This window comes from Saccostrea cucullata, unplaced genomic scaffold (genome assembly GCF_032062105.1).
Source record: "Saccostrea cucullata isolate Sc308-1 unplaced genomic scaffold, CSIRO_AGI_Scuc_v1 ctg16841, whole genome shotgun sequence".
Lineage (NCBI taxonomy): Eukaryota > Metazoa > Mollusca > Bivalvia > Ostreida > Ostreidae > Saccostrea > Saccostrea cuccullata.
In genome coordinates this window covers 14,145-26,753 of record NW_026929162.1, presented here as the reverse complement: position 1 = coordinate 26,753, position 12,609 = coordinate 14,145, and the positions used below count along the sequence as shown (strand labels likewise).

Here is a 12,609-nt window from a genome sequence, read left to right as displayed (position 1 = left end):
CTATGTGTCTATTTTTTTAAGTTTAAGAGTTGAAATCTTTAAAATTATAGTTTTTCAGTTAGAGGTAATTACAAAGGCAAATCTGTAAACGACTAAAAAAATCTTAATTGGTCATGTTTTTGTAGAATGACTGATCAATCAAAGAAAGCATTTTATTGTTTAAATTAAAAACACTCATAAAATCTAGAATTGATGACTTTTTTATGAATTAAATTTTAGAATTAAAAGAGGAGCCGACCCAAGTTTAGACCGACTCTGTTATGGTATGACTTTCTCTAGTACCCATCAATATTCTAAGTTTTAAAATTGCAATAGGTACTTTTCCGGATTGCGCAATATTAACAATAACTAGGAAACGTTCAATATAATGAAATGAAGAGTTCATGCTCAAGGTAGGCATGTTTTTAATAATTTAACACATTTTAAAACACCTTTTTGTATTCTCAAAAGGAAATGGAATCGTAAAAATTTGCCTTAAGCTGAATAACAAAATCCTTAACGTTATCTGAGATAGGCCCCTATTTATTTATGATGATATTTTTAGGAATTGCATCATTGACACTACACCGTATGTTTATATTTTCATTTCAATTAGAAATACTAGCATTGAATTGTTTTGCCATCAGGTAAGGTATTGTTTTGTTTTCAGATCTTAATAGTTGTTCATATTTTGATAAATTGTGATCGAGGTGTTGTTCTCGCATTATTTTCTTTATTCTCTTTTAGGAAGTGGACTTTTGCCTAAAACTGTCCACTTATAAATAGTGTGATGTAGGCAGAGATCTATAGTTTAGTATAATATAGGTCCCTCGTTTAGGCAAAAGCCTGTCCAATTCTCTAAAGAGAATAGAGGTGTTTATATTCTCTACTGAGAAGCTGATCGCTAATTTTAATACTCCCCTGTGATAGATTCTCAATAGAGAATAAGGTGTATACTGCATCAATCCCTTATGTCAGGAAGCCAGGATGATAGGTACACCAAGTTAAAAATTTAATTCTGTAAGAGAGGTCTCAAGAAAACTAGGCCCAATAAGGATGTAGTCATTTAATAAGCATAGGTTTTTAAGAGAAAAAGGACCATCTCTTTTAGATGGATTTACTTAGAGAGACCCTGAACTGCTAGAGTGTATTGAAATATGAAAGGTATATCCTAAAGTCTCAGAGAACTTTTAAAAACTTTAAGGAGAAGCAGGTAATTAACTAATTTTAAAAAAAAGAGAGCCCTTGAAATGATAAAAAAATAAATGAGAGATATAATTCTTTAGATTTGTGACCATGAAAGAGATAATTTTTAACTTAAGAGATATTCTTTTAAAGAGATATCTCTTTTCCAGGAAAATAAAGATAATAAATTTCCTATCCATAGTATTCTTGATATTTATAATCAGGAAGTAGAGTCTGTGGAATGTTTGACTGTATTTATAATCTATAAAGATAACTCTGAATTTAACCCTAATTTATTTTGTCATTTGGTGAATATAACTTTTGTAGTATTTTGGACTACTCTTGTTAATTGATATCTTTTGAAATACATGTACATGTATATTATTATAGATTTTGATCAGGCCCTAGGATCATAAAACAGACTGAGACTTAAGTCAAATTTTCAGCTTATAAAATAATTATTAATTATTGAATTGATCTAAAAATTTGAAACATTACAACATTTTTATAAAGAAAATTAAAACACATTTTCAAAACACTTTAATGTACTTCCGTGAATAAAAAGCTTACTTCCGGTAAAGGGAGAAGTCATAAATTCAATTTTACAAAAAATAATGAAGAATGATATCTCTTTGCAATTGGAAATATTTCTTTTTTATAATGTGAGACATCTCTTTGGACTACCTATAATACCTCTTTAACTTTGAGAGATATCTCTTAAAATAAACCAAGAGAGATATATCTTTTACTTTGAGAGATATCTCTTTAATTTGGAAAGATATCTCCCTTTAGTAAAAGAGATAACTCTTTAGATGAAACAGATATCTCTTTACCCCAGAGACACATCTTTTCACAAAGAAATCTCTACAAGTTGAAGGTGAATATCTGTTTAGTGGGAGAAATGGACACACACATTGACCCAAACAATGTAGATATCTCACTGAGTGAAAGAGATATCGTTCTAAGTATGAGATATCTTTACACATAGCAAGCTTTGGAAGATGAAGGATGAGATCCCAGAAGGAGATGTATTACTGCATGCTGGTGATTTCACCAATGTAGGTTGGCCAGGAGAAGTCAAAGAACTAAACGACATTTTAGGTATGTCCTGGATGCATATCATTCACAGTTTTTTTTTAACATGTTCAGGCAAGTTTCTTTATTTTTATGCTAAAATTTAAATCTGTTACTAATGACAGAATATCAGAATCTTTGAAATATTATCTCTTAATAGGAAATTAAGCCATGTACAGGATATAGTGAACACATTTAAAAAAAAAAAAAATCTGTCCTTGTCATTTTTTTTCAAATCTTGAAAATGAAACAAATTAAGAAATTTGAAAGTATATAACCAGGTTATTCATTTTTATTTAAACATTTCGCTATTTTTCAGGACAGCTACCTCACAAACACAAAATAGTTATAGCCGGAAATCATGATTTAACTTTTGATGATGAGATGCTGCAGAATGATCCAGAGGCCTTTGAAAAGTTTGGCCTCAATTTGGAAAAGGTCAAAACTGATTTGACCTCAGTAGGGGTCAACAGTGCCAAAGAACTCCTGACAAACTGTCTGTATCTGGAGGATGCTTGTGTTGAATTGTATGGCATCAAGATCCATGGATCTCCATGGTTAGTAGCTCTTCTGAATGTTTGTTGCAATGAGAGGAAGATAAATAAGATTTAATGCATTATCATGACTATATCTTAGACATCTAATATTTAGAACATTAATTAAGGTTTCTCTGCAAAACGATGCCAATAATTTCCCCCCCAAAAAAAAAAAGTTAAGCTCTTATTTATGTATGTGTGTACATGTAGGCAGCCAGAGTTCTGTGATTGGGGTTTCAATTTACCCAGAGGCCAGCCATGTTTATCAAAGTGGGACCTTATACCGTGTGACACAGACATTCTGATAACACATGGACCACCTTTAGGTATAGTTTTAAATTTTGCATATCATTTAAGGTATCCAATCCATAATAGCCTCAGATTCAATGAATCTGAATGCATAACATATATATATATTGGCTGAATTAATACTCGGTACATGTATATGTAGACATAATCTTCAAGTTGTAGTCTCAATATGTAAGAGCGGAACGTGTCCTAATTTGTTACCTTGACCCGTCCTTGAAGAGTTTTGCCCCTTTGCTTTTCATCAATAAAATTCATTTTAAAACAAGGTTCTTTCTTACATGGTTCAAATGTTATGGCGAAGGTTAAAGTTTGCAGAAAAAAGCTTTTTTTAGCATATAGGTCATAGTCAAGGTCACAAGGTCATTGACCTTGGTGTCGTTTGAAAGAGCTAAATTAGTGGAGTATGCATACTAGCTGCAGATCTGTAGCGTTATGGTTTTATATATTTGTCTTTGACCATAACGCTACAGATGCCGTAGTGTGAAAAAGGTGCAATTTACAGCGCAATATTTTTTGCGTTCTTTTGGGGAGAATTTCTCCACTTCCTAGCTTTGGTCAATCAACTACCTTTCACATTCTAGACACATTCTGCGGCCAATATCATTATGTATAGTTTATCTACCTCCCAACTATTTATAGTTGTCTCTACAGGCAATAAACTCGCTGGATATGAATTTTCAGTAATCTAACAAATAATTTTAATCAAGCAAGTTTATCACTTGTAGAGACGACTATAAAGGGTTGGAAGATGGATAAAATATATAGATTAGTTAAATAATGTGTCTAGAATTAGGGGTTGAAATGTAGTTGATTGAACGATGCTGGAAAGTGGAGAAAATCTCCAGAAGTGCGCAAAAAATATTGGACCGTAAATTGCACCTTTTTTGCATTACAGGATCTGTAGCTTTATGGTCAAAGACTAATATATAAAACCATAACGCTATACAGATCTGCAGCTAGTGACCATGTGACCCATTGGCCTCCATCTTATACGTATTTCATATTTTTAATTCATTACCAGCCGGAAATTAAACAACAGAATTAAATTAATGATGTAAATCAGGTTTGATAAAGGGGGGGGGGGTTATAAATTTTTGGCACATAATTGGAACTTTTTAAATCTATTTTCTCATATAGGTTAACAACAAATAATATTATTCAAATTAGTGTAAAGCGTTTTTGATGAATTTTTCAAACTGTGCAAAGTTTATTTATATTTGATTAGGCAGAAACTTCTTGAAAGCTGCCATATACACAATCAATTTAGTCAACCCCCACCCCTCTCCCATCAACACACACACACAAACACACCTTATTTGCCTGTTTTTGGAAATTGGCCTAGATGGCCAAGTTAAAATAAAACATCTTTTGTAAATGATAATTTTCAATTTGTTCTTGCACTATACATGTATCTGAACACCTGCATCACATTGGGCTTGCGTCACGTACCCAACTTAAGTACTAGTTTTACCATGATTGGCATTATCATTTTAGATTTCACTGCCGTGTAATTATGTGGCGGTCGCCACTTATTATTTGGCGGCCGCCACTTATATATCAGCTACTAATATATAGTGTGCATCATTGCGGCCGCCATATATGTCAGTAGCCCGAATTATTTTATTTTGTGTTATTAACTGGATTATATTTCATGAAGATGACAGTGCCTATAATAATGACAATCGGCGGCCGCCAATAACACTTGTTTTGGTATGTTTTAATGTGTGGTTTTAAAATGTAAAAATTATAAAAGCAACACCAATCAACCAAACTTGTTAGAGATTTAAAGGCAACACTCAATCCACACCTCTAGTAGATATGTTTTTGCATAGAGCAGATTAATATTTGATTTGAATTATGCAAGTATTTGTAGAGTGTTTTTTTTTAGAAGCCTCAGGACATAAATCATGGTGTTTGCTGTAAGCTATGATTGGTTGAGAATAAAATAAAGTTTTGCATTTTGGGTTTCAGAATTCGTTTTTTTATCATTTACTTTTTTATCAGTAAGCAAAAAAAAACCCAATAACACTCACCTTTTGCAAAATAATTTATGTGGCGGCTGCTGATATATAGGGTGGAGGCCGCCAAATAATAAGTAGCGGCCGCCAATAAAAATGTCGGCCGCCAAATAATATTTCCCGCCAGTATATATGTGGCGGCCGCCAAATAATAAGTCGGCTGCCACATAAAATATTTTTCGTACGTGGCACCAACGGGGTAAGTTTTACCATTGGCATTATCATTTTAGATTTCACTGCACGTGTAGTAGGCTACTAGTGTGCATCATTGCATATATGTCACGCAGCACAGTTAAGGTTACAGTAAGGAGGCGGGGCCTAATTTTTACGGGAAATGTTTACTATGACGTCATGCATAATATAAGGTCTTCAAATATAAATTATTTGCTATTTCAAACAGCTGTAGTTATTATGTTACTATTAAAGTTTAATGTTTGTTAAATCCCACACAACAGTATATAAACAATGCATTGATCGCAATGCACTTTTCTGTGACGTCATCCCCACTCTCCAAAATCAGAGGCTGATCAATGTTCACAATATGAAAAATGTATTTTCTTTAAATGAAATATTATTTGCAGTAAAATAAAAAGCTATTAACTTGGATAAGATTACATTTTATTCATAAACTGTGTGCATTCATCACGATACCGTTGTGTGTTTGTATGCAGATTCATTGAAAAAATTAATGGAAGGGCCCTAACAAATCGATTTATTGCAAGGGCATACCCTCAATGTATCCTGTCAAAATTTTACACATAAACTCAAGAAGCATTAAGATATTTGAAAAGTGCTGCGAACCTTTGAAATCTTGCAAATAAATTAATTATAGCTACAGTGATGTGCCATAAGTGTTTGTCCAAATTCAATTTTCATTACGTCACCTTACATTTTCACACAACTTCGTCTACGCTGTATCTTTTAACCATGGCGTCAATGTTGACTAAATAAGTATATATTTATAGCATATCCACGTGACCTTCACGTGTCACATATTTATTTTCGTCTGCTGTGTATTTCCTATGTAAACAAAATGGCTACCGTACGTAGAGAATTGAGCACTGATGTGAAAGAAGTCATTGTTTCTCTTTACCTGTCTGGATTAAAACATTCAGAAATAGCCAGGAGATTACAAATTCCCCGGTCTACAATAACATCTGTAGTTGACCGCTATCGCAAGCGGGGAAGTGTAGAAAACATTCCGAGGAAAGGGAAGCAGGCAAAGCTGAGCGACAGAGACAGTCGCAGCATTTTAAGGTTGGTGAAAAAAACAGAAAGAGAAAATTATCAGATATAACAGCCTTATTCAATGAAAATAGAGACTCTGCTATATCTAAACGGACAGTTCAACGAAATTTATACAAACAGGGGTATTTTAGAAGAGTTGTTCGAAAGCGCATCAGAATTCGCGAAGTAAACAGAAAAGCACGGCTATCCTGGTGTAGAGGAAACAGATACAAAACTATCGATAATTATTGGAACAGAGTGATCTTTAGTGAATGCAAAGTGGACGTTGGGACTGATAACCGTGTTTTTATATGGAGAAAGGTGGGCGAAGAGTGGATGCCATGTTGTCTCTCGCATTTAAGTTTAATGATATGGGGCTGCATCACTTTCAACGGTGTAACTGTGACTGTTGTAGATGGGAACATTAATGCTCGAAAATACATTGATATAATTGAAGATCAACTTTGGCCAGTTAAAGCACGCCATTTTCCTCGAAATAACTATATATTTCAAGACGACAACGCCCCTATTCACAGAGCCCGAGTAGTTCAAGAATATAAAGTACAGAATAATATGCATTCAATGGTTTGGCCCGCTCAGAGTCCTGATTTGAACATTATTGAAAATATCTGGTTAACCGAAGTGAGACCTTGACCTTAAAGTTTTACCTACTTTCCAAAAAATAACATTTTAAATTGATCATTTTGAAAGAGAATACAGAAAGGGCATTCAAATTATACATGTTTATTACATGTAAGAAAAGATATTTTATAATTTTATTTCATGTTTTATTTTTGACTCTGTGACCTTGACCATTTTGAATTTAACACTTATGGCACATCACTCAAAAATATTATATTGTAACATATAAATTTTGAATTAAAAAAGTGAGATATAGGTTCGCAGCACTTTTCACAAACTACATATAGTGTTGAAAAGGATACATAAAATAAAAAAATAAAAATAAAATAAAAGTTTCAACTTGGTTAGCATTGCTATGATTTTTTGACCCTTTGACCCAAGTATTTCAAAAATTGATATATGATAGGGGTGCAAATAAAAAATCTAAATGTCCCACAATCTGCCATAAATTTTGGCATCAGCGAATTCACTAAAACACATTAAAGTATGTATTTTCACTAAAAAATTCTTTGAATTTCCATTTGTAACCTTAACTGTGATAGATGGAAACATTTCATTTAATGTTTTAACTGGATTATATTTCATGAAGATGACAGTGCCTACACCATGACAAGGAATACAAGTTTTACATGTATAGTTTTTGGTTCAAGTTTAAAGGATCCGTCATCCACCCTACAATAGACGAATTTCACATTCTGAAGAGTTATCCCCCGTTATCGGTTACAGTTACAAGATCAAATTTTTTTTCTGAAACTTTCTAGATATTTTTATCAAAAAAGTTCATATTGTTGATGCATACTGATGTAAATATCCAACTGCAGCAATATTTTTGACTTTGACTTTTCCTTTGACCTTCACTTAACTTTTCTTTAAATTAGTGTTTAGCTTTTATTTTAAAGAAACCGTTGAGAGAGTGTGTAATGAAACTTCACATGATGATACATACTGATGTAAGGTTTACAATGCTTAGCTCTTTTTACTTGACCATTCCTGTGACCTTGACCTCACTTTTCTAAAATTAATGTCTAGATCAGTTTTGATATAAACATTTTTTTAAATGTAAAAACAAGTAGTAGTTTGCATATGCTGATACATACAGGGGTCTGATAGCTAGTTAATATTTCTTTACGTCTTAATAGTTGAAAACTCCTAAAATGAATTTTCCTCAAATTGACCTTGACCTCATTATTTTTCAATTATGGTGTTTATCTAAGTTTTAAATAAACCATTAATTATAGTTTTATCAAACTTCTTCCCATTATGCTTTTGGGAAAGGGAGGGGACATTAAATCTCATTTTTCTGTCAGTGTAATCTTATTTACAGCTAGTATGTGCATCTGTCACAATAAATTTTTGGTCATAACTTTTCCTAATAAACCTCTCTTTTTATTTTGTACATTAAAGGTGTCTAAATATACTATGATTTTTTAAACATTGAGACCTTGACCTTAAAGTTTTATACTTTCCAAAAATAACATTTTAAATTGATCACTGTATTAGAAAAGAAGCTACTCAACTGTTTATTACATGTGAAAACTTCAAATATATCATGACTTTTGACTCTGTGACCTTGACCTAGAAGTTTAACCTACTTTTCAAAAATATTATATTGTATATATAACTTTTGATTCAAAAGAGATAGGACTTTCATATTTGACATGTACATTACCTGCAACAAAATGTTTCAGAGCATGCTATGATTTTTTCCCCTTTGCCCAATCAAAAATTGATATATGAACCTTACTTGACACACAATCTACCATAAATTATGGCATCCAATTCACTAAAACACAGAAAGCAGAGGACCACTATTCTTTGAATTTGCTTGTATAATCTTGATAGATGGAAACATCCTCATATAATGTAGATTCAAGTTTTTTTGCCACACCATGATAAGGAATACATACATGTATAGTTTTTGTCATGTCCGTCATCCACCCTTCCACCTGTCCCATGGGGCAAAATAAAATTTCTAGATATTTTTATCAAAGTTCATATGTTGATGCATACTGATGTAAATATCCAACTGCAGCAATATTTTTTGACTTTGACTTTTCCTTTGACCTTCAATTAACTTTTCTTTAAATTAGTGTTTAGCTTTATTTTAAAGAAACCATTCAAGTTGTGTAATGAAACTTCACATGATGATACATACTGATGTAAGGTTTACAATGCTTCACTCTTTTTTACTTTGACCATTCCTGTGACCTTGACCTCACTTTTCTAAAATTAATGTCTAGATCAGTTTTGAATAAACAATTCAAGATATATTTATCAAACTTCATATGCTGATACATACTGCTGATAGCTATTAATACATCAACTTATTTTGACCTTGAATTTTCCTTTGACCTTGACCTCACTTTTTAAATTATGTGTTTATCTAAGTTTTAAATAAACCATTAATTATAGTTTTATCAAACTTCATATGCTAATAGTAAATTCATACTGATGTAAGCTTTTCAACTGCAACAACATTTTGGCCCAACCTTTCCTTCAACCTCTCTTTTTTTGTAGAAAAGGTGTTAAGCTCATTTCATTAAACATTCAAGATATTTTTATCAAACATAACATGCTGATATGTATTAGTGAAGCTACTCAACTGCATCAAAAACTTCATCTTGCACATTCCTGTGACCTTGACCACCATCCTTTTTAATTTGTATTTCGCTTAGTTTTAAAGAAATGATTTAAGACATTTTTAAAACATCATTTTTTCGACCCCCATTTGACCCCCCGGGGCAAAATCTACATTCCGAAACCTTACTGCACATCTACATGACACCACCAACCATCTCCCAAAAGATGATTAGCCTACTGTGTAAAATGTAAGAGGAGTTAGGGAAGACGGGGCTTTTTGCATAGAAAACGTTGATTTTTCGACCCCATTTGACCCCCTGAGGCAAAATCAAAATTCCGAAACCTTACTGCACATCTACATGACACCGCCAACCATCTCCCAAAAGATGATTAGCCTACTGTGTAAAATGTAAGAGGAGTTCAGGAAAGATGGGGCTTTTTGCATAAAAGATGTCATTTTTCGACCCCCATTTGACCCCCCGGGGCAAAATCAAAATTCCAGAACCTTACTGCACATCTACATGACACCACCAACCATCTCCCAAAAGATGATTAGCCTACTGTGTAAAATGTAAGAGGAGTTAGGGAAGACCGGGCTTTTTGCATTAAAAAACGTCATTTTTCGACCCCCATTTGACCCCCCGGGGCAAAATCAAAATTCCGAGAACCTTTACTGCACATCTACATGACACCACCAACCATCTCCCAAAAGATGATTAGCCTACTGTGTAAAATGTAAGAGGAGTTCAGGGAAGACGGGGCTTTTTGCATAAAAACGTCATTTTTCGACCCCCATTTCACCCCCTGGGGCAAAATCAAAATTCCGAAACCTTACTGCACATCTACATGACACCACCAACCATCTCCCAAAAGATGATTAGCCTACTGTGTAAAATGTAAGAGGAGTTAGGGAAGACGGGGCTTTTTGCATAGAAAACGTCATTTTTCGACCCCCATTTGACCCCCCGGGGCAAAATCAAAATTCTGAAACCTTACTGCACATCTACATGACACCACCAACCATCTCCCTAAAGATGATTAGCCTACTGTGTAAATATCTAAGAGGAGTTCAGGAAAGAAGGGGCTTTTTGCATAAAAGACGTCATTTTTAAAAACCCCCGGGGCAAAATTAAAATTCCAAAACCTTACTGCACCCCTCACCAACCATCTCCCAAAAGATGATTAGCCTACTGCAAAATCAAAATTCATAAAAGATGTAGATTTTCGAAACCTTACTGCACATCTACATGACACCACCAACCATCTCCCCAAAAGATGATTAGCCTACTGTGTAAAATGTACAGAGGAGTTAGGGAAGACGGGGCTTTTTGCATAAAAAACGTCATTTTTCGACCCCCATTTGACCCCTCGGGGCAAAATCAAAATTCCGAAACCTTACTGCACATCTACATGACACTACCAACCATCTCCCAAAAGATGATTAGCCTACTGTGTAAAATGTAAGAGGAGTTAGGGAAGAAAAGTGTGACAAAAAACGTCACGGACGGACATGAGGGGCAACAACAATATACCCGAAACCTTATTTCTACATGACACCACCAACCATCTCCCTAAAGATGATTAGCCTACTGTGTAAAATGTAAGAGGAGTTCAGGGAAGAAGGGGCTTTTTGCATAGAAAACGTCATTTTTCGACCCCCATTTGACCCCTCGGGGCAAAATATTTCCGAAACCTTAAGGATACATTATAACACAAACAAACTTCTTTAGAAAAGATGATTAGCCTACTGTGTAAAATTAAATTGACAACCTGCATAAAAATCGTTTACCAAGTAGAGGGGCAAAATTTTATAAGACCTTTTGTCATAAAGTTAAACCAAATTGTGCAAAAGATTTAGTATGGTAAAATATATAGAGGGTTCAAAATAAAATCTGACAGACGGACGGACCAATGAAAACCAATATACCCGAACTTTCTTTATATTTTGAGGGATTTATTATTTATATCAATGAAAATTGTAAATCATCATGGAAGAATATATATCAACCCGCGCATCCTATTTTTGTTTGTGGTATAAAATATTGTTTACCCTTAAGGAATTATAACACAAACAAACTTTTTTCAGAAATCAGCATTATTTCTCATAGATTTACATTTAAATTGACAACATTATTTGAACAAACATGTTGTCATAAAGTTAAAAAATTGTGCAAAATTTTGTATGGAATTATATAGAAGGCAAAATAAAATCGCTTGAGCACCAATGAAAACCTAAATATTTCAGGTTTATTATTTATATCAATACAAATCAAAATCAGCATAAGAAAACGTGACGTTTAAGAAATGGAACAAACATGTTGTGAGAAAGAATCACGCTTGAGGACAAATTTAGGTCAATCAACACATAAGAATGGCATTTGAACGGCGGTAGGAAAACCACGGTAAACATTACATAGTGCTAAAAGGTAAAGTTTTCAGCGGTTGGCCGGAACCACGGTAAACATTACATAGTGCAAAAAGGTAAAGTTTTAGTCTCCCTTCTATGATAAGATGACTTTCATGGGTATAAACCCATTCGTATGTCGATACAATATATCACAGTGAGCTTAAAATAAAAAAAAAATACAACAGAGTTTGTTTTCACTGATATTTTAATTAAAAACACGTTAATGGTAAATTAGCAACCCTGCTTATGATGAACGTGATGACTCTTTAAATTTTGATTGTTAACTCTCCTCTTATGGAGTAATATACTTATGGAGACTGCCTGCTAACGAGGAATCTAATTAGTACCAATAGGAATTCCGACATCTTGTTTGGGTTTCCTAAACTCAAAAAGACATGTTAACTGAAACCAAGAATACACGCTGAATATATACGAGTATTGTAGAAAATCTATATGTACGTACTTATAAACTGTTTAAAAATTATTATTTTAAAAAACAAATTTCATTTGTCAAAGCCACGCGCTCGTGATTAAGGTACTCTAACATCTTGAAAAGAAAAAAAATGTCTTGAGATATCCTTTCAGAATGAACAGTTCAGCCCATTTATAGGATTAGACGTGAGCCGTAGGCTTAGCGTGTGGTCATTTAACA

General features: G+C 33.5%; 1 protein-coding gene across 1 annotated transcript; it reads left to right on the top strand.

Moving 5' to 3' along the window:
* Positions 1–2,149: 2,149 nt before the first annotated feature.
* LOC134279955 (metallophosphoesterase domain-containing protein 1-like) lies at positions 2,150–6,398 on the top strand. Its single transcript, XM_062762368.1, has 4 exons — positions 2,150–2,265; positions 2,558–2,795; positions 2,985–3,100; positions 6,217–6,398. The coding sequence occupies exons 1-4, from the start codon at positions 2,166–2,168 to the stop codon at positions 6,396–6,398; spliced, it is 636 nt and encodes a 211-aa protein (XP_062618352.1). The 5' UTR covers positions 2,150–2,165.
* The last annotated feature ends 6,211 nt before the right edge of the window (positions 6,399–12,609 follow it).